Here is a 27,113-nt window from a genome sequence, read left to right as displayed (position 1 = left end):
GTAAGGTATCCTGGAGTCAGACATGTGTCATGTACGCCGTAAGGGATCCTGGAGTCAGACATGTGTCATGTACGCCGTGAGGGATCCTGGAGTCAGACGTGCATCATGTACGCAGTAAAGGATCCTGGGGTAACACTGGTGTCATGTACGTGGTAAGAGATCCTGGGTTCAGACGCGTGTCTTACATCACACGCATCTGCCTGGACGGTTGCTGCACTCGGGCTGGCGTACATTCCCAGTGTAGTTGTTGACCCTTTTATAGTATATACTGTATATTGATGAGTTTGTCAGATATCTTTTCCGCACCCCCTTCCTTTCGGCCCGGCTGGCCACGATTAACAGACAGATTCCAAAAGTCAGAAAAATTGTGTGAAATTTAGAGTTGCAAAAATTTTCAGAACATTACTAGTAGTTTTACTCTAGAATTCTGGCATAAACTGCCTTCTGGACTTTCCTTTGACGTTTGGTGGTTGCAGCCTCCTCATCACAAGGATACAAATTTGTGGTGATTGAATCGGCCAATGGTGAGATCGCTGCTTTCTCTTTAAATAAAAATCATATAATTTTACTGTAAAGCAAGATACCAGGAGGTGTAAATGTGGTGTAAACTGTGGACGCCATGTCTCATCACGGCACGAATAGTAACAACTGCTGGGCTTGGCCCCGTTCACACCAATGTCTTATGGAGCCCTTTTCTTTTACGATTTGTCTCTGGGCTCAGGAAAAAGTTCAAAGAGTTCTACTGGGATCAAAAATCAGAAAAAGTAAGTGGGAGTGGAAACTAAAGAGATGGAGTGTGGTCTCTGTGACCAGAGCTTGATCAGAACGTGACTAGTGGAATAGACGATGCCACTTGTTTTTCTTGTCTTTGCTCGCCCTCTGTGCCCTGATTTCCGCCTCTCGTCTCGCCTGGTCTACCAGCTTCTTCCTCTCCATCTCCTCCAGCTTCCTCCGCACTTCGTCCTCCATCTCCATCTCTTCCCTCTTCGTCTGCTGCTCCAGTGTCTTCTCTTTCTTCCGTAGTTGTGCCATTAGGATGGTTTTCTCCAGCTCCTTGTGTCTCTCCACCTTGTCCTCCTGCAGTTTCTTCTCTCGCTCATGCACATAATTTAGTACAAATTGCTTCCGCTCCTTCATTTCTCTCTCTGGATCCCGAGAATGGTCAATTTGGAATATCACCTCCTCAATAACCTCCGATAAGAACTTCAGGACTTCCTCGTGCCTTCCCCTTGTCTTAATACAGTCTTCAAGGGTATAGTTTTCAAATGCAAATATCTTCTCGGCCCCCATGTCCCGGAATGCTGCGATGGTGTCCGTCAGACTCCCGCTTGTCTTGTAGGTAAGAACGACAATTGGGTAAATCCCTGTGAAGGAAGCAGAGAGGAATGACTCTGAAATCGGCATTAATCAAGTACACAGGGGTGGACGGTGATGGCTCCACCAGCTCCACCATCTACTCGAAACATTTCCACTGGTTACTGAGCATTTGGTAGACAAGGATGCGCCAGATATAAGATGATTGTTCCAAGTTGCACCAAGAGCTTAAAGGACATGTAAATTAATAGCACATGTGAATATAAGGAATTTTGTAATATATCTTACTATCAGCTTATAAGTCACCTGTCCCCCATCCTGCCTTGTGAACTCACCATCCACTGAAAAAAACAGCTCAACCCCATCTTGCTCAAGATAAGAAGGACTGCTCTTATTATACTGAATGAAGAAATGACGATGGGTAAGGAGCAGAGGGAGAAAACAAGCAGAGACAGACGCAGAAAGAACATGCTGAGCTTTCTAACAAGTATTTTCCCACTCAAGGTCTGGATGCACATCTGCACCGCTCAGTACTGCAGCATAAAACTCCTCTATGTCACTTCTGCTTCTTTCTGTGAGATAACTAAGGAATAACGAGCAGGAACCCCTCATGTCTGTGTGTTACATATCGGCGACGTGATAGCATCTAGTCTCCACCCACCTCAAAGGCAATTGGATGTTAAAGGGATGTTCTCATGTTGTCTCTTGAGTGGCTAAGAGCCATGCAGTTTCCTTACCTCCTAGTTTGTAGCAGGGTGGGTCCTCGTCCTTCAGATGCAGATATAGTGAAGAGTAAAACTACAGGATTAGCAGAACTATAAATGATATTGATAACAAGGCACAAAGCTTCCAAGAAGAAGCTGTCTCAGAGCTGGCCGGTCTCTACGTTTAATCACTTGGCATTTTAGAAGAACTGAACGGTTAAAAGAAGTAACTTGTATTTCTTCATACGGCTTCCACTGGGAATATGCCCAAGCTTTGTGCCGAGAAAGACACCGACAGTGGAGCTGCTGCAAGAAAAGCACAAATGCCTCCTCAGGAAGCCAACTGCCAGAGTTTTCAGGAAGTGGTTTCACCTGATAAACCTCCGAGGCTGTGCCGGTGCCTAAAAGACACTGTGTGCACATGTCCCAAGCCTACTAACACGCAGTAGGACAAAGACCAGCGACTTCTTCTGGAAGTGGCGTTATCTAGGAAACCTCGGCTGATCGGCCGGCATCTTAAAGATGACAAGTGGACATAGCCTTAAAGTGCTTCAAAAACTCTTCAAAAACTTCCGCTCAAATTAAAAACTCCTCTAAAAACTCCCCAAAGAAGGAGCGTTTCCTGAAAGTGTCATCACTCAAAATAAAACCTTCATGTGGACACAGCCTAAGGATATGTTCACACTACATCTTTTTCCACTGTTCCGCTTCAGGAATCGCTCCTTTCTTTGTGATCCTGAGTGTTTTTTTAATTGTTTTTCGGTTGTTTTCTGAAGTTCTTGTCAGCGTTCCTTTCTGCCTGCATATTTTTGAGCATTTTGGCATCTTTTTATTTGTATTTCCTGATATTTTAGTAAATCCATTAAGCAATGAAGAAACAGCAGAAAAAAATGCTCAAAAAGACACTATGGAGTTTCCAACCATTTTTGAAGCCTTCCATTGACTTCTTTGGTATAGTATGTTGTCAGGTGTCTTCTCTTAGACGCTCGATGGTTCTAAAAGCCTGAACCATGTAACAGACGCTCCACAGCCCGGAACATGGGCACAGAACAACGGTTTTTCACAAAAGTTAATTGATGGTCTTTTGAGCACTTTTTTAAACACAATCTGCTCAAAAAACACTGAAAAAAGTCAAGTGTGACTATCCCTTGAGCCTTTGGCCTCTGTCACAGGAACACAGTAGCGGACTGGATTCTTACCGGTAAGTTTGGCCGCAGTAAGTAGCAGATGTTTGATCTCGTCGACCTCGGTGGGGTGGACGCCGGTCTTCACACTATAAATGAAGAAATCCATCTGATCAGTATCCTGGTGATTACCGGCGTCTGTAGATTGTTAAAGGGAACCTGTCACCAGGTTTGGTCAATATGAGATGCGGCCATCACCTTTCAGGGCCGATATACTATAGGGGATTCTATAATGCCATATATCTGTCTCCAACCCGACCTGTAAGAGAAGAAAAACACCTTGTATTATACTCACCTGCGGGCCGATCCGGTCCAATGGGTGTTGCAGGTATTGGTCCGTCGCGTCCCTTCTTCTTACGATCGCCACCCTCCTTCTTACTACGCTTGGATGACGCGTACCCCAGCTTCATTTACTCAGTCTCCCCAGCATCGTGCTTCTGCGCAGGCGCACTTCTGTGACCTGTTGAGGGCAGAGCACAGTATTGCAGTGCGCAGGCACTGGGAAAGGTCAAAGATTCCCAACGCATGTGCCAGTACTGGTCAGGGCAAAGAAGGACACCTGTGCAGGAGCGCGATGCCGAGGACACTGTGTGGATGACGTAGGGATGTGTCATCCACATGAAGCAAGAAGGAGGGCTGCAATTGTATGATGATGAGAGGCGCCGGACCAAAACCAGCGATGCCTCTCTGACCGGACCACCTCCCAGGCGAGTATAATAAAAGGTCTTTTTCTTCTCTTACGGGTCCAGTTGGGGCAGATCTATGGCATTATAGAATGCTGTATATCAGGGCTGAAAGGTGGTGGCCGTGTCTCATATCGTCCAAACCAGGTGACAGGTTCCCTTTAAACATCAATGTCCTATATATATTTGTAGGGGGTCGTCTCTGGTAATACGTGAGATCCCCATCGGGAGGACGTCTCCACAATTCTTACTGGATTGTCCTTGGAAGGAAATTATTGCAGGAAAATACAGAAGTTCCCGGAAAATATCCGGCAATAATTGTGAGTCCGTGTGATTGATATATTCCTCCGAACTCTCTGTGGAACCTGAGTGAATCTTGTGGCGACTTTTTGTGCCCGAGAGCCACTCGCCATCAGGTATCAGATATATCTGCACTGAATCCACCACCTTTTGTGTCCATCCATGGCCTCCTAAGTGCTCCACCCTCAGACCTTCACCCGAGTGTCCATAAATCGGACGTCAGCGGATTCTCGTCCCGCTCTGTATGTGACAAGTATGACTTAGATACGTGACGCTTGTTGGATTGTAGGTGAGATGGTGGAGACATCTGACCCCGTAGACGCTCTGTGTCCTCCCTCCCGCCTCGTATTTCCTGATTCTGGCTTTTCTGAAATGGCGCATTGATTTTATGGTAAAACCATCTGTCTCTGTGATTCTTTACCTCCGTGACATTACGGAAATACCAAACTGACACTTTTCATTATTTTATTTAGCGGTGATAAAAATATCTGAAGTCTAAAGAAATATCTAATGTTTGTTTGTGTGGCCATTTTCCAAGACCCGTGATGCTTGTATTTCTCCATCCATGGAGGGTCAGGGCTTTTTCTGTTTGCGTGGTGACCGGGCGTTTTTGTTGATATCAATTTGGGGAACATAACATGTGCTGATTGCTTTTTTGGCATATTTGGGGATGAGCCCGATTCTGGAGTTTAGATACTTTTTCTTTTTATGGCATTACCATAAGGGTTAAAGGGATTGTCTGGCGGAAATGTAAAGTCTGCGGTCACTCTCTCATCACTGCAGACAGCGCGGGAGGCACAGGTCCACTTGGCCGTTATCTCACCTCATGTATGTGGTTTGTAGTCACAAGCCGGCGTCTCTTCTGGAAGAGAATTGAGAGAAGTGCAGAAGTCTAGTCAATATGTGATCACTAGTTGCTGAGACATGAGGCCACGAGACCATTCACTCACTTTATTTTTTAGCCCTCTTAGTGCACTTCAGCCTGAGATCGTTTCATCACTTACACATCATGGCCACATATGTCGCTGAGCTTCATAGGAGAGCTAATAATGACAGCGTCGGGTCCTCGTCAATGTGAGCCATTGATTCCCCATCGTCGTGTTACAGGGCCAATGGGAGCCGGTGCATGTGAGGATGAGTAACCTATTCATATAATTACCACTGATGGAGATTGACAGCAGCATGTAAATGGTTAACAGCAGCGACCAGCTCTGGCAACTGTATACTAAAGCCACCGTCTGCCCTGTACGGAGAGAGTTCAGCTCCTGAACCCTCTCTACATGGTGATCTGCTCTGTGGAGTTACTGGGGTTGACTCCTTAGGGGCCATATTTTGCTCCGCCTGAGGTGCACTGTAACCCCAAATGGCAGAAACAGCCCAGGGCACAAAAATGGACAAATGGTGGCTCAGAATTTTTGATTATGTCCGACTTACCATTTTACCACATACTGGAAAACAGAAAAAAATCTATCTGCTGTGAAAGGATGAAATGAAAAACTAATTCACAAGTCTGCCTTTTTTGGGGAAAGTTCATTTTTACGTCGTCCACTGTGTGGTAGAAATGACCTGGTTAAATGAATAATCTGGGTCAATATGATTGAGGCGATGTTACACTTGTATAGTTAATTTTGTTTTGTTTCACTATTATTTAAGGGGTAAAAAAAATCATGAAAGCGGTTTTCCACTCCTAGGACAGCCCTGTCTGGAACGAAATGTTTGGACCCCATGAAATAATAAAGTATTGGCCGGAGCCGAGCCTCCCCTCCCCTCAGGAAAGGCGTTACGCGGAGGCCAGCATGACGGGGGGTTTGGTGGGTGAAGGTGGGGGGAGTGGGTTGGTGGAGGGGGTGTTGCCAATATACAGTATATAGGGGCATGCAATGGACTTCCCTCCTCACAGTTCCTGCCCTGCTATACCAAGCAGTTTGTCCCGCCCTCGCTCCCTCTTTTTCCTAGGTTGGCGTATGGCAAAGTCGGGGTTACTCGGGTCATGGCGGTTCGAAAGGGGGGGGGTCCTTGGAGTCGTTTTGAAATTGGTTTTGGAGACTCATGGTATTGGGTCTCCTACGTTCATAGGTATGGTGGTGGTGATCTGGTGAAAATTGGATGGGGAGTTTCCGTAAAGTGGGCGGATCCCCTAGTTGATTAGTGGACAATATACCTCGGTGTGGTGGTGCTCCCGAACCTGTGGGGTAACGGCTGGGAGTAATATGTTGGTTTTGTCCACAACATATTTGAGTTTAATTCACCTAGATCTTTGTGGCTTCAAGGACTCCTCCTCAGTGTTCAAGTATTGTATTTATGGTGTTCATATTACATTATTTATTGTTGTTTGTTAATTTATAAAGGCTGCTGTGGCCATACAAATTCCAAAAGAAACTTTTGGTCTCTGGTGTTATTAAGCGGCGTATAGGGTTAAGACATGGGGGGTGGTGTTGGTCTTCGGGATGGTCTTGTCTCCCACAAACGAGAACAACTTGACAATCACAACGTCATGCCCTTACTCCCCACTAGTGCCGGCTTTCTGAGAGGTCCCCCCTCCAGGCTCACGCCAATTACATGAAGTGGTTCTCAGCAGTGATTGGAGTGAGCGCTGATCCTGCAGGCAGAGGCGGATGCTTTATTATACTGCCTGCACCCCGCGGAGCAAGCTCTGCTCCTGTGCCGTATACTCGCATATGATGTAATAGTGTGCAATGGATAGGGAAGGGGTTAAAGGGTTATATCAGACCTACCGATGACTTGTCAGTTAGGATAGGTGATCCATAACAAAGTGATTGGGGAAAGCGGTCAGTTATATAAACACCCACATAGACCAACTGTCATCACCTGTACTCTATGTAGTGGCCATTCTCGGTACTGCAGCTTAATTCCTATTGAAGTGAATGTTATTTGGGCAGTAAAATCAGCCACTACATGGTGTATGGAGTTGTGAGGTGCTGCAGTACTGAGAACGGCCACTGTTATGAATGAGTCACCGAAGGAGGAACAAACAAAAATACAAGCTAAGTCCAGAAAACCGGAGAGGTTGGTAGCTATCGGATTGCAGACCCCTGAACCTATCCACAACAACTAACAGTAGCCGTGGGGGGTTCCTACGGTGCCCTAGACCCCTCGTTCACAGCCGGAGAACTAAATAAGCCTAAAGAAAGAAAGGGGAAATTTAAACTGCCCCAGAGCAGACCCCAAAGCAATAGACAGCCCCCAACATGTATTGTTGGTGAAAAGCAGATGAAAACACAAACACAGACAGAAAGACAGGCTGAGCAAACGATGGGGCCCAACTAACTAAATAGGAAAGGACAGAAAAGATGCTGGCTGCAGTCCGCAAAAATTCTGCCAAAATAATGTCTAACACGTCTGATAAGAAAAAGGCCCTGAAGTCACTAGACTTCAAAATCACTACATCAGCACTCAGGTATATTCTGAAGACTGAGCAAAAGATCAACTTGACCAGAGACAAAAATGGAGCTCAGCCTGTACCAACAAGGGCAGGCAGAACCAAACACTAAGTAAGCAGACAATATCTCATGGAAAAATAAGAGAGCAAATACTTAGCTTTCAGAAGACAGGTACTGAACTGGTTTGCAAGAGCTCAGAGCAGAAAGGATCACCAGCACCCCTGTAGGGCGTCGGCTGCCTTATATCCACTCAGTGATTCCGAGTGTCCAATCAGGCTCCACCTGTTCAGATGACAGGTTCTTCCCAACCCAATCAATTTCACTACCTCTCTTCACCAGCAGAGGGAGTTCATCAGACATCAACGGTGAAGGGGAAAATGAACTCATAACAGACCACTACACGGTGTATGGAGCTGTGAGGAGCTGCAGTACTGAGAACGGCCACTACACGGTGTACAGAGCTGTGAGGAGCTGCAGTACTGAGAATGGCCACTACATGGTGTACCGAGCTGTGAGGAGCTGCAGTACCGAGGATGGCCACTACATGGTGCACAGAGCTGTGAGGAGCTGCAGTACTGAGAATGGCCACTACACGGTGTACAGAGCTGTGAGGAGCTGCAGTACTGAGAATGGCCACTACATGGTGTACAGAGCTGTGAGGAGCTGCAGTACTGAGAAAGGCCACTACACAGTGTACAAAGCTGTGAGGAGCTGCAGTGCTGAGAATGGCCACTACACGGTGTATGGAGCTGTGAGGAGCTGCAGTACTGAGAGTGACCACTACATGGTGTACGGAGCTGTGAGGAGCTGCAGCACTGAGAATGGCCACTACACAGTGTATGGAGCTGTGAGGAGCTGCAGTACTGAGAATGGCCACTACACGGTGTATGGAGCTGTGAGGAGCTGCAGTAATGCGAACGGCCACTACACGGTGTATGGAGCTGTGAGGAGCTGCAGTACTGAGAATGACCACTACATGGTGTACGGAGCTGTGAGGAGCTGCAGTACTGAGAATGGCCACTACACAGTGTATGGAGTTGTGAGGAGCTGCAGTACTGAGAATGGCCACTACACAGTGTATGGAGCTGTGAGGAGCTGCAGTAATGCGAACGGCCACTACACGGTGTATGGAGCTGTGAGAAGCTGCAGTACTGAGAACGGCCACTACATGGTGTATGGAGCTGTGAAGAGCTGCAGTACTGAGAACGGCCACTACACAGTGTACAGAGCTGTGTGGAGCTGCAGTACTGAGAACGGCCACTACATGGCTACATGGTGTACAGAGCTATGAGGAGCTGCCGTACTGAGAACAACCACTACACGGTGTACAGAGCTGTGTGGAGCTGCAGTACTGAGAACGGCCACTACACGGTGTACGGAGCTGTGAGGAGCTGTAGTACTGAGATCAGCCACTATACGGTGTACGGCGCTGTGAGGAGCTGCAGTACTGAGAACGGTCACTGCACGTTGTATGGAGCTGTGATGAGCTGCATTACTGAGAGCGGCCACTACATGGTGTATGGAGCTGTGAGGAGCTGCAGTACTGGGAACGGCCACTACACGGTGTATGGAGCTGTGAGGAGCTGCAGTACTGAGAACGGCCACTACACGGTGTATGGAGCTGTGAGGAGCTGCAGTACTGAGAACGGCCACTACACGGTGTATGGAGCTGTGATGAGCTGCAGTACTGAGAACGGCCACTACACGGTGTACGGAGCTGTGAGTATCTGCAGTACTGAGAATGGCCACTACACGGTGTATGGAGCTGTGAGGAGCTGCAGTACTGAGAACGCCCACTACATAGTGTATGGAGCTGTGATGAGCTGCAGTACTGAGAATGGCCACTACATGGTGTACAGAGCTGTGAGGAGCTGCAGTACTAAGAAAGGCCACTACACGGTGTACAGAGCTGTGAGGAGCTGCAGTATTGAGAAAACCACTACACGTTGTATGGAGCTGTGAGGAGCTGCAGTACTGAGAATGGCCACTACACGGTTTACGGAGCTGTGAGGTGCTGCAGTACTGAGAACAACCACTACACGGTGTACAGAGCTGTGTGGAGCTGCAGTACTGAGAACGGCCACTACACGTTGTACAGAGCTGTGAGGAGCTGCAGTACTGAGAATGGCCACTACACGTTGTATGGAGCTGTGATGAGCTGCAGTACTGAGAGCGGCCACTACATGGTGTATGGAGCTGTGAGGAGCTGCAGTACTGAGAACGGCCACTACACGGTAGATGGAGCTGTGAGGAGCTGCAGTACTGGGAACGGCCACTACACGGTGTACGGAGCTGTGAGGATCTTCAGTACTGGGAACGGCCACTACACGGTGTATGGCGCTGTGAGGAGCTGCAGTACTGAGAACAACCACTACACGTTGTATCAAGCTGTGAGGAGCTGCAGTACTGAGAACGGCCACTACACGGTGTATGGAGCTGTGAGGAACTGCAGTACTGGGAATGGCCACTACACGGTGTACGGAGCTGTGAGGATCTTCAGTACTGGGAACGGCCACTACACGGTGTATGGAGCTGTGAGGAGCTGCAGTACTGAGAACGCCCACTACACGGTGTATGGAGCTGTGATGAGCTGCAGTACTGAGAATGGCCACTTCACGGTGTATGGAGCTGTGAGGATCTGCAGTACTGAGAATGGCCACTACACGGTGTATGGAGCTGTGAGGAGCTGCAGTACTGAGAACGCCCACTACACGGTGTATGGAGCTGTGATGAGCTGCAGTACTGAGAATGGCCACTTCACGGTGTATGGAGCTGTGAGGAGCTGCAGTACTGAGAATGGCCACTACATGCTGTACAGAGCTGTGAGGAGCTGCAGTACTAAGAAAGGCCACTACACGGTGTACGGAGCTGTGAGGAGCTGCAGTATTGAGAACAACCACTACACGTTGTATGGAGCTGTGAGGAGCTGCAGTCCTGAGAATGGCCACTACACGGTTTACAGAGCTGTGAGGAGATGCAGTACTGAGAACGGCCACTACATGGTGTACAGAGCTGTGAGGAGCTGCATTACCGAGAACGGCCACTACACAGTGTACAGAGCTGTGAGGAGCTGCAGTACTGAGAACGGCCACTACACGGTGTATGGAGCTGTGTGGAGCTGCAGTACTGAGAACGGCGACTACATGGTGTACAGAGCTGTGAGGAGCTGCAGTGCTGAGAACGGCCACTACACGGTGTACAGAGCTGTGAGGAGCTGCAGTACCGAGAACGGCCACTACACGGTGTACAGAGCTGTGAGGAGCTGCAGTAATGAGAACGGCCACTACATGGTGTACAGAGCTGTGAGGAGCTGCAGTAATGAGAACGGCCACTACACGGTGTACAGAGCTGTGAGGAGCTGCAGTAATGAGAACGGCCACTACATGGTGTACAGAGCTGTGAGGAGCTGCAGTAATGAGAACGGCCACTACATGGTGTACAGAGCTGTGAGGAGCTGCAGTACTGAGAACGGCCACTACACGGTGTACGGAGCTGTGAGGAGCTGCAGTGCTGAGAACGGCCACTACACGGTGTACAGAGCTGTGAGGAGCTGCAGTACTGAGAACGACCACTACACGGTGTATGGAGCTGTGAGGAGCTGCAGTACTGAGAACGGCGACTACACGGTGTACAGAGCTGTGAGGAGCTGCAGTGCTGAGAACGGCCACTACACGGTGTACAGAGCTGTGAGGAGCTGCAGTACCGAGAACGGCCACTACACGGTGTACAGAGCTGTGAGGAGCTGCAGTAATGAGAACGGCCACTACATGGTGTACAGAGCTGTGAGGAGCTGCAGTACCGAGAACGGCCACTACACGGTGTACAGAGCTGTGAGGAGCTGCAGTACTGAGAACGGCCACTACATGGTGTACAGAGCTGTGAGGAGCTGCAGTAATGAGAACGGCCACTACATGGTGTACAGAGCTGTGAGGAGCTGCAGTACCGAGAACGGCCACTACACGGTGTACAGACCTGTGAGGAGCTGCAGTAATGAGAACGGCCACTACACGGTGTACAGAGCTGTGAGGAGCTGCAGTACCGAGAACGGCCACTACACGGTGTACAGAGCTGTGAGGAGCTGCAGTACTGAGAATGGCCACTACATGGTGTACAGAGCTGTGAGGAGCTGCAGTAATGAGAACGGCCACTACATGGTGTACAGAGCTGTGAGGAGCTGCAGTACAGAGAACGGCCACTACACGGTGTACAGACCTGTGAGGAGCTACAGTAATGAGAACGGCCACTACACGGTGTACAGAGCTGTGAGGAGCTGCAGTAATGAGAACGGCCACTACACGGTGTACAGAGCTGTGAGGAGCTGCAGTACTGAGAACGACCACTACACGGTGTACGGAGCTGTGAGGAGCTGCAGTACTGAGAACGACCACTACACGGTGTACGGAGCTGTGAGGAGCTGCAGTACTGAGAACAGCCACTACACGGTGTACAGAGCTGTGAGGAGCTGCAGTAATGAGAACGGCCACTACATGGTGTACAGAGCTGTGAGGAGCTGCAGTAATGAGAACGGCCACTACATGGTGTACAGAGCTGTGAGGAGCTGCAGTACCGAGAACGGCCACTACACGGTGTACAGACCTGTGAGGAGCTGCAGTAATGAGAACGGCCACTACACGGTGTACAGAGCTGTGAGGAGCTGCAGTAATGAGAACGGCCACTACACGGTGTACAGAGCTGTGAGGAGCTGCAGTACTGAGAACGACCACTACACGGTGTACGGAGCTGTGAGGAGCTGCAGTACTGAGAACGACCACTACACGGTGTACGGAGCTGTGAGGAGCTGCAGTACTGAGAACAGCCACTACACGGTGTACAGAGCTGTGAGGAGCTGCAGTACTGAGAACGACCACTACACGGTGTACGGAGCTGTGAGGAGCTGCAGTACTGAGAACGGCCACTACACGGTGTACAGTGAGGAGCTGCAGTACTGAGATCAGCCACTGCATGGTGTGATGCGCTGTGCTGAATCGGTTCTGCTGCCAGAGCTGATGAACATGGGGATGAACGTTGCTGGATCCCAACTAGAGTTGAGAAAATTTGTTTGGATTCGGTTCCGAATACGTTTGGCATCGAATATTGTTTTTGCAATATTTGTCGAACACAGCCGAATGAATGGGAGCAGAAATTGCCGAATATTTTCAGAACCGATCATCAAACTTACATTCAGTACGAGCAGGGAACCAATATGGCCCGAATATGGAAAATTCAGCATTTGTGACCACATCCAATGAAATTCGCTCCTCTCTATTCCCGACCGATCTTAAGAATAACTCACTGGTGTACAAGTCCCGGACAACCCCTGTAATACTGAAGCGGGTAGGTCCGCTCCCCATGCCCCGGTCCAGTCACATGAAATCAGATGTAAAGTGCTTATATCATTTGTTACTCGCCTGTAGATGAACACCGGGACGATGAAATCCGAGGTCTCTATTATGTTTTCCGCTCGGACGATTCTCTCTACGAGTCCAAATCCTTTACTCCACTCAACTGCGTCGCCGAGAGGAAGCAAATGACCTGAAAACCAGAAGACCAGCGATAAGTACGACCATGAGCAGCGGAGGGCCGAGACCCCAAACCCTCTGCCCCCTGTGTAGGGCTGAGGGCCGTCTTACCCTGTTCACCCCCTGATCCCTGAACACAACAACCGCACGGTGTGTATAGTGTCATGCGGTGTTATATGTGATAGTGATGTGCGTCTAATCAATGTATCCTGGCGATGTGCGGTATGGGAGTCGTGTGACGAGCTGGGGTGTAATGTCAGGAGTGTGCGCCTGAAGGTACTGTAAGTACGGTGCAGGTGATAGGGGCACAGAGTAAGGACACTAGACTCAGTCTACAGGATGGATGACAGAAGGATTCTCAGAGTGATCCCTTCATTATATTCTAGGAGTGATCCCTGTATTATATTCTAGGAGTGATCCCTGTATTACATTCTAGGAGTGATCCCTGTATTGGTAACCAGAAGAAATATATTTGCAGCTTTCAGAGCACAGCGACGCCTTCTTCAGGCAGGATTAGAAATGAATGTACAAATGACTGTGTGAGTGGATGATGAGTGTGTGAGTGGATGATGAGTGTGTGAGTGGATGATGAGTGTGTGAGTGGATGATGGCTGTGTGAGTGGATGATGAGTGTGTGAGTGGATGATGAGTGTGTGAGTGGATGATGGCTGTGTGAGTGGATGATGGCTGTGTGAGTGGATGATGGCTGTGTGAGTGGATGATGAGTATGTGAGTGCATGATGAGTGTAAGTGCATGATGAGTGTGTGAGTGGATGATGAGTGGATGATGGGAGTGTGAATGGGTGATGGGAGTGTGAGTGAATGATGATTGTGTGAGTGATGAGTGGATGATGGGTGTGTGAATGGATAATGATTTTGTGAGTGGATGATGGGTGTGTGAGTGGATGATGAGTGGATGATGGGAGTGTGAGTGCATGATGGGGGTGTGAATGGGTGATGGGAGTGTGAGTGAATGATGATTGTGTGAGTGATGAGTGGATGATGGGTGTGTGAATGGATAATGATTTTGTGAGTGGATGATGGGTGTGTGAGTGGATGATGAGTGGATGATGGGAGTGTGAGTGCATGATGGGGGTGTGAATGGATGATGGGAGTATGAGTGGATGATGGGAGTGTGAGTGGGTGATGGGAGTGTGAGTGAATGATGATTGTGTGAGTGGATGATGGGTATGTGAATGGATGATGATTTTGTGAGTGGATGATGGGTGTATGAGTGGCTGTTCATCTGTATTTTGCACTTGTGATACCCACCACATGTGAGAAGGTCCCGTTCTTATGAAGACCAGATGATGATAGTTTTTATGACCCATGATCTTATGGATGGACGAGGCTTTCTCCACTTGATCAATATGGCAGCCAGTGGTGGTGATGCGCCGGTGTCTCCTCATCATGGCTGCTCTCACTTACCCAGCTGAGCAAATATCTCTCCAGACTCGTAGCTCCCCAGTTTGGCGTATCCTCGGTTGTCCACCAGGGTGAGATGACTGGTGAGTGGGTATGTCAGCCTGTTCATAGTGCAGCCCTCATTGCTGGCAGCAGACTCTGCCCAGTTCTTGTAGTCGCCATCTTCCCAGACATACAAGCAGCTGTTGATGAAGGAGGACTTCCCGTGACCCAAGAGGCCGAAGAGCTGAATGAGGACTCTGCGAAATCCCTGCCGGCCATTCTCACCAGGCCTCAAGGTAAAGCTTTTTATTTTGCTCCTCAGTTTGTCCATATCCATGGCTGCCTCCAGACTCAGGTGTTTTCTCAAGTCACAAGGACTGAAGTCCTCTTACTGAACTTTATTAGACAAGTTACTGATTAAAGATACGGCAGTGGGAATATCCCCAGCGGGTCCAGGGTTCACTTTAGCAGGAACTGTCTCTTCTGGTCACTCAGGCCACATATGATGACGTGTCTTCTCACCTATGACATGGTTATGCTTGTGGGAGTAGGAATAGTGGAGGGAAAGCAGAGATGCTACATTCAGGGTTGGGATATTAGCTGGAGGGCAAGGATGGTAGTTGGCTGGTAGGGATGTTGTAGGGAGAGCAGGGATCGTAGCTAGACAGCAGACATTTAAGTGGGCCATGAGGGTTAGTAGAGGCAAGTCAATGATCTTAGCATAAGGGCTCGCTTACATGACCATATAACATGACCGAGTTATCTGATGTTTTATGAGTGTGTGAGTGGATGATGGCTGTGTGAGTGGATGATGTGAGTGGGCCCAATGTTATACTGGGAGGTAGTGCAGATCTCCAATGAGAGGACAATTGCAGCTTACTGTAGGCACATACGATAATCAGATCACACGCACCCATACAAGTCTATGGGTGCGTGGAAAAGATTGGATTATTGTGGACGCAGACCATGGAAAAGATGGAGAAATTAAGTCCTCCGTCTTCTCCACCCGTGCTCCAATTCTCACGAGAGAATCCGATCACACTAAGGTGGCCGTCAGATCAAACTCGGCCAGAATTTGCTCCAAGTGTCATTGGCATAATTGTCCCGGTTCTCTCGCCGTGTGACCCCGACCTTAGCACGTGTATTTCAGTGGGTGGGGGAGGTTTAGAAAGACAAAAATAATTGAAGAACTCATGAGAACATGTCCATAATTATCGTCCGGTGTGGTGAGATTCCAGGAATGAGACATGTTTTAGTTGGATCCTTCTAATCTTGTTACTTCTCTCCAGTTTTATGTGTCAGGTATAACAGTAGAGAGATGTGAGGGCCCCAGTTCTCCAGCTTTTATTCAGTGTCAGTGACGCCATGTCTCTTTTAGCAACCTCTTAATGGATGTCTTCTCTTCTGGGCGGTGCAATGTCAAAGATACGGTATGAAAATATACCTGTGCAAAGACTATGAAGTGCCAGCACTCACCCGATCCCATGGTAAATCAGGTCATTTTTATTTTCATTGCTTTTTGGACAACAAGATAAAGTGCGCTTCTACTAGTAACATGGACCTGTGGAGATGCAAGAAAAGCGCAAAACGGCCATTGTCCGTCCTGTCTTTTGTTCTTCCTGGTTGAAACTCCTGCACCTGCACTATTGGCATTACCGCACTTTAGGTTCTTGTCCAAGAATCACTGAAAATAAAAATGGTCTGATTTACCACCGGATCGTGCGAGTGCTGGCATCTCACGTTCTCAGCACAAGTTTACAGGTAATTACAGATTGTCTATGATCAATATAGATGTTCTGTACTCATCATCATGAAATAAAATCTCATCTCTCTGACAAAATTGCTTATAATATAATGAGTCTTTTCATTGGAAACATGGAGTTTGTGTCACGGTTCCACCTCTCAGTGTGTCTGGGATGCAGTTACTGACAGCTGTCGTCAATCTAGTACACTGTGTTCCAAATTATTATGCAAATGATATTTTTCTCTGATTTTCCTACATAGTCGGTACAAATGACAGTCAGTCTAAGAAAAGTCATCACCAATTTTATTGACGAAACCTCCCAATGATAACAGTATAATCTCCAAAATGAATAAAAACTCAAATTGCACTGTTCCAAATTATTAGGCACAGTAGAATTTCTAAACATTTGATCTGTTTTAAAGAACTGAAAATGCTCATTTGTGGAATTTGCAGCATTAGGAGGTCACATTCACCGAACAAAAAAGCTATATAACTCCAAAACATCCTAACAGGCCAAGTTACGTGGTAACATAGGAACCCTTCTGTGACATCACCTTCACAATTCTGGCCTCCATTGAACTTGGGAGTTTTTGGAGAGTTTCTTCTTGTATTTCTTTGCATGAAGTCAGAATAGCCTCCCAGAGCTGCTGTTTTGATGTGAACTGCCTCCCACCCTCATAGATCTTTTGCTTGATGATACTCCAAAGGTTCTCTATAGGGTTGAGGTCAGAGGAAGATGGTGGCCACACCATGAGTTTATCTCCTTTTATGCCCATAGCAGTCAATGACTCGGAGGTCTTCTTTGCAGCATGAGATGGTGCAGTGTCATGCATGAAGAGGATTTTGCTCCTGAAGACACATTTCTGCTTTTTATACCATGGAAGACAGCTGTCAGTCAGAAACTCTATATACTTTGCAGAGGTCATTTTCACACCTTCAGGAACCTTAAAGAGCCCTACCAGCTGTTTCCCCATGATTCCGGCCCAAAACATGACTCCCCCACCTCCTTGCTGACGTCGCAGCCTTGTTGGGACATAGTGACCATCCACTACTCTATCCATCTGGACCATCCAGGGTTGCTCGACACTCATCAGTAAACAAGACTGTATGAAAATTAGTCTTCATGTATGTCTGGGCCCACTGCTACAATTTCTGCTTGTGAGCACTGTTTAGGGGTGGCCGAATAGTAGATTTATGCACCACAGCAAGCCTTTGAAGGATCCTACACCTTGAGGTTCGAGGGACTCCAGAGGCACCAGCAGCTTTAAATATCTGTTTGCTGGTTGGTAATGGCTTTTTAGCAGCCGCTCTCTTAATCCGATGAACTTGCCTGACAGAAACCTTCCTCATTCTGCCTTTATCAGCACAAACATGTCTGTGCTCAGAATCAGCCACAAATCTCTTAACAGTACGATGGTCACGTTTAAATTTTTGGGAAATATCTAATGTTTTCATCTCTTGACCAAGGCATTGCACTATTTGATGCTTTTCAGCAGCAGAGAGATCCTTTTTCTTTCTTAAATTCCTTGAAACCTGTGCCCTGCTTAATAATGTGGAACATCATTCTTAAGTAGTTTTCCTTTAATTGAGCTCACCTGGTAAACTAATTATCACAGGCATTTGAGATTGATTTCAGTGATCCAAAGAGCCCTGATACACAATACCATCTATGAGTTTATTTGAAAAACTAAAAATTACATCCTTACGACACTTAAATCCAATTTGCATAATAATTTGGAACGCAGTGTAGAGGGGTGTACTGAAGCTGTCAGTGCTTTGACAGCACAGTCATCCAGTATGGTACAGGGGTATGCTGAGCTGTCAGTGTGTTGACTGACAGGTCAGCTGTCCAATCTGAGACTGGGAGGCGCTGACTGTTTCCAGGTGTTCATTGTCCCAGGTGATTGCCAGGCTACTTAACTGAGCTGTTTCTCTCAGACCTCTCTCTGCCAGACGTACATTTAGCTGGTGAGGTTTGTCTCTCTGTGCCTTGCATTCTGTATGTTGATCTTTCCTTGCCTGACCTTGGACCTCGTTCTGACCATCTGTCTGTGTAACCCCTTCTGCTCTGATCTGCTATCTTCCTTGTATTCTGACCTTGGAACGTTACCTGACCACGCTTTCATTTCCTTCTGTTTATGACGTAACTTCCAGGCCTCCGACCTTGGACTCCTTGACTATCCTGACTCACAGCTTGGCTATAAGAAGTGACTAGCATCACAGTTGGTAGTGACATTGACTCTGGGATCCTTTTGATCTACATGTTTCCTGCGACATTTGGTATTGGGTTAATCTGAAGTCACAGATTCCCTGGTTTTCACCCATACGGAGAGGTCAGCATTACTGCAGATAACCAGTAGGTTGAGTAAAATAATCTCTGAGCTCTAAAGCTTTTATACATTTGTCTGGTTCACCGATAAAGATATCTCTTACACTATATAAAGACTCTATAGAAACAGGGTCTGTTCCTTTTGATTGGCGGCAAGCAAATGTGGTACCAATATTCAAAAAGGGGTGTAAAAGGGAACCTGGAAACTATAGGCCGGTAAGCTTAACATCTGTTGTGGGTGAAATGTTTGAAGGGTTTCTAAGGGATACCATTATGGAATATCTCAATGTTAATAAATGTTTAACTCCATATCAACATGGATTTATGAAGGATCGCTCCTGTCAGACTAACCTGATCAGCTTCTATGAGGATGTGAGCTCTCAAATGGACCAAGGAGAATCATTGGATGTCATTTATCTCCACTTCTCTAAAGCATTTGACACTGTCCCACATAAAAGATTGGTCAGTAAGAGGAGAAATCTTGGGCTATGGGAAAATGTGTGTAGATGGGTAGGTAGCTGGCTTAGTGATAGAAAACAAAGAGTGGTTATTAATGGGGCATCCTCAGATTGGGCCAGGGTTACTAGTGGGGGACCACAGGGGTCTGTATTGGGCCCTCTACTATTTAATATATTTATTAATGATCTAGTGGATGGCTTACACAGTAAAATATCAGTATTTGCAGATGATACAAAACTATGTAAGGTAGTTAACACAAAGGAGGACAGTTTGCAACTACAGACAGATTTGAGTAAATTGGAGAATTGGGCTGAAAAATGGCAAATGAGGTTTAACACAGATAAGTGTAAGGTTATGCACATGGGAAGGAGAAACAGATGCTACAATTACTGACTAAATGGGAAACTGCTGGGGAAATCAGACATGGAAAAGACTTAGGCATCTTAGTCAATAAGAAGCTAAATTGGAGTGCCCAGTGTCAGGCAGCTGCCACCAAAGCAAATAGGGTGATGGGATGCATTAGAAGAGGTCTGGGGACACGAGAGGAAAACATAATTCTCCCTCTGTACAAATCACTCGTCAGACCACACTTGGAGGATTGTGTGCAATTTTGGATGCCGGTGCTCAAGAAAGACATTACTGAACTTGAAATGGTTCAAAGGCGGGCTACTAAAATGATAAATGGAGTTGGTTCACTACAATACCCAGAAAGGTTATCAAAATTAGGTCTATTTACTCAAGAAAAGAGAAGACTAAGGGGAGACTTAATATATATGTACAAGTATATCAGAGGGCAATACAGAGATCTCTCCAATGAACTGTTTGTACCAAGGACTGTGACAAGAACAAGGGGGCATTCTCTTCAATTGGAGGAAAGACAATTTCTGCACCAGCATAGAAGAAGGTTCTTCACGGTAAGAGCAGTGAGGCTCTGGAATTCTCTTCCTGAGGAAGTGGTGATGGCCAACTCACTGAATGAATGTAAGAAAGGAATGGAGGCTTTTCTTGTGAGTAACAGTATAGAAGGTTACGAATAACATAATATTATAGGTAGATGGTTGACCCAGCTTAGGGGAAGGAATTTTTTTCCCTATGGAGAAAATTGGCTTCTACTCTGTGGGTTTTTTGCCTTCCCCAGGATCAACAATGCAGAACAGCTGCACTAAAAATAGGCTGAACTAGATGGACATAAGGTCTTCCTTCAGCCTCCAAAACTATGTTACTATGTTACTATAGAATTCTTTTGTATTTTCTGACAAATGTTTTGACATCGAGAGGAAGGAACAAAACAGATTTGGGCTGTGGAACGTCACCTCACATTCTGGACTTAGCAGAAACATTCAAACTCTCAAAAAGTTTTCTTGCAACAAAATACAAATTCGTGAGTAGACAATGATTTTATGGAAATAAATTGCTGAACAATGGTTCATTTTTGGTTCAAACCTTAATCTTTTGTATTCACCGTCCAGTGAGCTGATGACGATATACTGGGATCCTTGTATTCTCATCATCCCACAGGACCCTCACATGTTCATTCTCCCCATACTCAGCCATTCTGGACTAATCTGTGTTGATATTTAGTGAGATGAAGTCAAGAAGTCGACCACTCTGATGAGACCCGGACCCTTTTATTTTGTGTTTCTATCGATCACATCCCTAGGGTTATATACAGTTTATCACAGTGAATCGTTCGTGTTGTGATCGGAGATTTATAGGACATTTTCTGCTTTCCGTTGCTATGTGAGCAGGGACTTGTCATTAGGACTACATTAATCATAAAGATCAGTCATCATGGTGCCGACAGACGCGGCTCTGGACGATCTCCGCCGCCTCCTATACTGGGGCAATGGTTTATAGTCGTATTACTGATTGGTAGAAAGAAAACAATTCCCCAAATGTGAATCATTTCAGAAACTCTGCAATTACGCTGAACGAGCAGCAAACACCGAGAAATGTCAGTTCTGAATTTAGAAGAGCATAGACAAGTGTCCATCTTCTGGTCCTGATATTTCCTGCCTGGATCATGAATATTATTTATTTATTTTGGGTTAAAACAATCCAAAGAATAATTTCTTCTTCTTCTTCTTCTTCTTCTTCTTCTTCTTCTTCTTCTTCTCCTCCCCACTTTGTCTCTGGTCCCTGATTTCCTCCTCTCGTCTAGCTCGCTCACATTCTCTCTCCCATTGGATCTCTTGCTGGCGTCTGATCAATTCCTCCTCCATCTTCCTCTCTTCTTCCTCCCTCCGTTTCTTCATCTCCTCTTCGGGATTCTTATGTTTCTTCTCCAGCAGAAATTGCTCCAAGACCTTTTTGTTTTCCACTTTTCTTTGCTTTTCCATTTTATCCCAGTCTTGGATGTAGTCAAGCACAAATTTCCTCCTCATCTTCATCTCCGCCGATGGATTTCGAGGTTGTTCCACCCGAAACTGAACGTCTCTAATGACTTCACACAAGAATTTCAGGACTTCTTCATGTTTCCCTCTGGTTTTCATGTGATCTTCTCTGGTGTAATTCTCAAATGAAAAGATCCTTTCCACCCCGAGGTCCCTGAATATTCCTTCTTTTTCAGTCAATGTTCCCGCCGTCTTATGAGTGAGAACGACTATTGGGACGACTCCTGGAAGACAAGAGACAAGATATCAGATGAGTTGCATCTATTCTATTGCGTTGACAATCTCTAGACAAGATATTTGGAATATAATAGCACCAGTTTGGTGTTTAGTGCCAATGTGACGTGTGGGACAATGTGAGCCGCAGCGTGACCGTTATTCCGAGAGGAGCAGATGAATTGTCTTTAGAACTATTGACTTTTTGGAGACTTTTGTTGGAATTCAGTGATTTTTGCACAAAGAAAAGTAACAGAACGGTCCTCATCATCTACTAACAGCTATGGGGCACGTGAACATGCTCTGTGAGAGGAGGACATGCTGTACCTCTGTCAGCACTGATAAGTCTTGGGTCATTAATCTCCATGTAATAATGACGTGACTGCAGAAAAGTGATCCCTACAGGAAGTATCAGTCTGGTATGAGACTCACTGGACAGAAGAAGAACTGCGACATTTCAGATATAACTTTCCCAGTCTCCTCTCACCCTTCCACGGTAAAAATTGTGGGAGACCACAGTCCAGGATGTGATTTAAAGTCACAATTTTTCAAGATTCACATTTGGGTGCACTCAGTTTGTTTTCCCACAAATCCAAGAATACAGAAGGTCAGCATTGTGTGTGCAATGTGATAGAACCGGACAGGTAACGCCATAGAAGAATGAGGCCCCGGAGATTCTCAGAACCTTAATATATACGGGCGGATAATACCTGTCAGCTTCTGGGCAGAAAGAAATAAGCTTTTCAGGTTCTCCTTTTCTTCATTTGTGATTACTTTTCTTACACTAAAAAGATTAAAGAAAAAAAACAACAACCTGAGAACCGTCACAAAATGGGAGAACGAAGCATTTATCATTGCAACAGGTTCAAGACGAAAAACATCAACATAGTGATGCCACAATAAAAAACATATGTCCAAACATAACTCACCAACGAGCCCATACAATGAAGAGATAATACCGGAGTAACAGGCACGTCACAATTTTCAGAATTAGATTTTTAAAATATTTATAAAACTAGAAAACCACGTATCATTTCCAGGGATGGGAGAACCCGAACAGTAAAGATTGGCGTCAGTACTGATCGCCTACTGTTCGGGCATGGACGCAGAACACTGATTTCACCAGGAAGTCCGTGTTACTGTTCGGGTTCAGAGTGACCCCAATTATCCAGTCTTTGTCATGTGCATGCCAGCGCGGCAAACACCGATTATGAGCGGCGGTAAAATCATTAGCGCCAGTCAGAGAGCCAAGGTTTCCAGGCGCAGCTGTGATCGGAGGTATAAAGTTTACCTCAGGTCATTGGTGTTGGCTGATGGGACTACTGCTCCCATCAGCCAATGCCTGCTGCCGCTAATAAGAGTGAGAGCCGGAGTGACTGAAGGGAGTATTCACCAGCCGGCTCCTGCACTGTAAATAAATAATTTAAAAAAAAAAGGTTGTGGGTTCCCCTGTATTTCTGATAACGATCCAGGCCAAACTGACAGCTGGGGACTACAACCCTCAGCTGTCAGATTCAGCCAGGCTGGTTATCAAGAATAGAGGGATCCCACTTCGATTTTATAAATTATTTAAATAAAAAAGGCGTGGGGTCCCCACAAATTTTTGACAACCAGCCAAGCTAAAGGAGACAGTTTGAGGCTGGTATTCTCAGGCTGGTAAGGGAACATGGATACTGACCCCCAGCCTAAAATTAGCAACGCGCAGCCATCCAGAAAAGGCACATCTATTAGATGCGTCAATTCTGGCGCTTTGTCCAGGACTTCACACTTGCCCTGTAGCGGTCGCAAGTGGGGTTCATATTTTGAAGGTTGATTTCACCTTTCTATTGTCAGAAGTGTTGAGCGATACTTTCCGATATTCAAAAATATCGGATCGGATTGGATCGGACCGATACCCAAAAAGTATCGGGTATCGCCGATTCCAATACCGGAAGCCCCATTCAAGTCAATGGGACAGAAATATCAGAATTAAAAAAAACCCTCGGGGTCTGTGCGGGCCTGCTGGGGGTCTGTATGGGCCTGCCGGGGGTCTGTGCCGGCTGCCGGGGGTCTATACGGGCCTGCCGGGGGTCTGTACGGGCCTGCCGGGGGTCTGTGCCGACTGCCGGGAGTCTGTGCGGGCCTGCCGGGGGTCTGTACGGGCCTGCCAGGGGTCTGTGCCGGCTGCCGGGGGTCTGTGCGGACTGCCGGTGGTCTGTGCGGACCTGCCGGGGGTCTGTGCCGGCTGCCGGGGGTCTGTACGGGCCTGCCGGGGGTCTGTACGCGCCTGCCGGGGGTTGTGTGTGCAGGCATCGTCCGATGGGACTACAATTCCCATCGGGCGATGCCTGCTACAATGACAATGATTGACACATTAGCCAATGATGGGACAGTAGTAGTCCCATCATCCGGCTAATGTGTTGAATGTAAAAAAAAAAAATATACATACTACATATATACAACATTCATACAACATACATACTACATACATACATACTACATACATCATATATACCACATTCATATAACATACATACTAAAGTACATACATACTACATAATACATACATACTAGATATATACTACATTCATGCAACATACATACTACATACTACATGTATACTACATTCATACAACATACATACATACTACATACTACATATATGCTACATTCATACAACATACATACATACTACATACAATACATTCATACATTCATACAATACATACATATAGACATACCGTACATATAACATACTTACCATCACTTGTCACTTTGTTCCCCGAAGCCAGTGTCATCTCATTTGAAAAGATATGAAAATAACAAGCAACCGATATACTCCCTGATCCGCAGAAATCCACGCGTGTCCCACGACGATCTCCTGTTGAGAACTGCAGCATCAGCTGATGCGACCGCTCTCCAGGGGGCTCCAGGAATCCAGTGACGGGAGGTAGGTATCCTTCCGCACTGTATTCCTCCGCCACTGTAAAAAAATAGTCCCTAGTCTCACTTTTGGCATTGATGCGCGAGAAAGTTCCCACGCAGCTTTTGCCATAAAGTGAGACCAGTGAACTATAGTAACCACCCAGTGATGCGCTGCAGGAGATCGTCGTGGGACACTCGTGGATTTCTGCGGATCAGGGAGTATATCTGTTGTTTGTTATTTTAATATTTTTTACAGATGACCCTGGCTTCGGGGATCAAAGTGACAAGTGATGGTGAGTATGTACTCTATATTATATGTACTGTATGTCTATATGTATGTATTGTATGAATGTATTGTATGTAGTATGTATGTAGTATATATGTAGTAGGTATATATGTATGTAGTATGTATGCATGTATATAGTATGTATGTAGTATGTTTCTAGCATGTTGTATGTATGTAGTATGTTTCTAGCATGTTGTATGTATGTAGTATGTATGTATGTTGTATGTAGTATGTATGTTGTATGAATGTAGTATATATGTAGTATGTATGTAGCATGTATGTAGTATATATGTATGTTGTATGAATGTAGTATATATGTAGAATGTATGTAGTATGTATGCATATTGTATGAATGTAGTATATATGTAGTATGTATGTATTATGTATGTACGTTGTACGAATGTAGTATATATGTAGCATGTATGTAGTATGTTTGTTTTTTTTGTTTTGTTTTTTTTACATTCAACACATAGGCCGGATGATGGGACTACTACTGTCCCATCATTGGCTAATGTGTCAATCACTGTCATTGTAGCAGGCATAGCCCGATGGGACTTGTAGTCCCATCGGACAATGCCTGCACACACACACACACAACCCCCGGCAGGCCCGCACAGACCCCATCAGTTGGCACAGACCCCTGGCAGGCCCGCACAGACCCCTGGCAGCCAGCACAGACCCCTGGCAGGCCCGCACAGACCCCTGGCAGCCAGCACAGACCCCTGGTAAGCCCGCACAGACTGCGCATAATGATATCATTTAAGCAGCCAATCACAGCCACAACAGTGGCTCATTGCATTATGGGGACTTCCGATTACGGTATCGGATATTTGAAGTATCGGAATGCTCAACACTAATTGTCAGGTGACACAAGCCAATGGCTTAGTAATGGAGAGGCATCTATAAAACACTGATCCATTACATAGAAAGTTTCATGGTGCAGAGTTGAGCTCAGAGTTCACTGCAGTGAAATTCTCCCGATGAATTGTAGTGAACTCACCTCTGCACCGTGAGACTTTTTCTCACTGTGCTAGCGGTGATCTAACCGAGGTCACCGCAATTCAGCCCAGCTGGGAACGCAGCCTGAGAGGCTGGCAGTAACCTCAATAATGTCACCACTATTCACTGATGCTGCGCTTGCAGCAGCTCACTCACCAGTGGTTCTCAGCCTAGACGGTTGCATCTTGGCACCGTCTACAGTGAAAGCTTTTTATCCCCCAGACATAGATCATGGCGTGAGACAGAACTACAGACACATGAAGGATATTGTTGTTTTTTTATTTTTATTATTTTCTATGTACAAGAATATAGCTACTATAATACTGCCCCCTATGTACAAGTATATAACTACTATAATACTGCCCCCTATGTACAAGAATATAACTACTATAATACTGCCCCCTATGTACAAGAATATAACTACTATAATACTGCCCCTATGTACAAGAATATAACTACTATAATACTGCCCCTATATGTAAGAATATAACTACTATAATTCTGCCCCCTATGTACAGGAATATAACTACTATAATACTGCTCCTATGTACAGGAATATAACTACTATAATACTGCTCCTATATGTAAGAATATAACTACTATAATACTGCTCCTATGTACAAGAATATAACTACTATAATACTGCCCCTATGTACTAGAATATAACTACTATAATACTGCTCCTATATACAAGAATATAACTACTATAATACTGCTCCTATGTACAAGAATATAACTACTATAATACTGCTCCTATATACAAGAATATAACTACTATAATACTGCTCCTATGTACAAGAATATAACTACTATAATACTGCTCCTATATGCAAGAATATAACTACTATAATACTGCTCCTATGTACAAGAATATAACTACTATAATACTGCTCCTATATACAAGAATATAACTACTATAATACTGCTCCTATATGCAAGAATATAACTACTATAATACTGCTCCTATGTACAAGAATATAACTACTATAATACTGCCTCCTATGTACAAGAATATAACTACTATAATACTGCTCCTATGTACAAGAATATAACTATTATAATACTGCCTCCTATGTACAAGAATATAACTACTATAATACTGCTCCTATGTACAAGAATATAACTACTATAATACTGCTCCTATGTACAAGAATATAACTACTATAATACTGCTCCTATATACAAGAATATAACTACTATAATACTGCCCCTATGTACAAGAATATAACTACTATAATACTGCCCCTATGTACAAGAATATAACTACTATAATA

The 27,113-nt window shown here is 45.8% G+C and overlaps 2 protein-coding genes across 3 annotated transcripts in view; both read right to left on the bottom strand.

Moving 5' to 3' along the window:
* Positions 1-361: 361 nt before the first annotated feature.
* On the bottom strand, positions 362-15,341 carry LOC141073130 (uncharacterized). Its single transcript, XM_073560489.1, has 4 exons — positions 14,534-15,341; positions 12,995-13,118; positions 3,218-3,291; positions 362-1,364 (listed from the first exon to the last, which is right to left on the bottom strand). The coding sequence occupies exons 1-4, from the start codon at positions 14,847-14,849 to the stop codon at positions 832-834; spliced, it is 1,047 nt and encodes a 348-aa protein (XP_073416590.1). The 5' UTR covers positions 14,850-15,341; the 3' UTR covers positions 362-831.
* Positions 15,342-20,422: 5,081 nt separating this feature from the next.
* LOC141073129 (uncharacterized) overlaps positions 20,423-27,113 on the bottom strand; it is a 42,542-nt gene continuing 35,851 nt past the window's right edge. The window contains exons 3-4 of one of the 2 annotated variants that reach the window (XM_073560487.1): positions 22,361-22,434; positions 20,423-21,661 (exon numbers count right to left, since the gene is read on the bottom strand). In XM_073560487.1, coding sequence (XP_073416588.1) covers positions 21,093-21,661; positions 22,361-22,434 — 643 coding nt within the window. In that variant the 3' untranslated portion in view covers positions 20,423-21,092. The remainder of the gene's footprint in view (positions 21,662-22,360; positions 22,435-27,113) is intronic. The other variant, XM_073560488.1, reaches the window with a different exon arrangement.

The sequence above is a fragment of the Dendrobates tinctorius genome, unplaced genomic scaffold (genome assembly GCF_039654945.1).
Source record: "Dendrobates tinctorius isolate UK_male_01 unplaced genomic scaffold, ASM3965494v1 ptg000297l, whole genome shotgun sequence".
Lineage (NCBI taxonomy): Eukaryota > Metazoa > Chordata > Amphibia > Anura > Dendrobatidae > Dendrobates > Dendrobates tinctorius.
The sequence above is the reverse complement of the archived record's forward strand: the minus strand, read 5'-3'. Positions and strand labels throughout refer to the sequence as shown.

What these genes read in the sequence shown, in the direction of transcription:
- LOC141073130 (XM_073560489.1), bottom strand. Translation starts at nt 14,849, where the DNA reads ATGGATATGGACAAACTGAGGAGCAAAATAAAAAGCTTTACCTTGAGG. An exon ending in AGAGATATTTGCTCAGCTGG is followed by an intron (nt 13,119 to 14,533) that starts GTAAGTGAGAGC and finishes TCTGGTTTTCAG; the next exon opens with GTCATTTGCTTCCTCTCGGC. An exon ending in TACTGCGGCCAAACTTACCG is followed by an intron (nt 1,365 to 3,217) that starts GTAAGAATCCAG and finishes CTTCCTTCACAG; the next exon opens with GGATTTACCCAATTGTCGTT.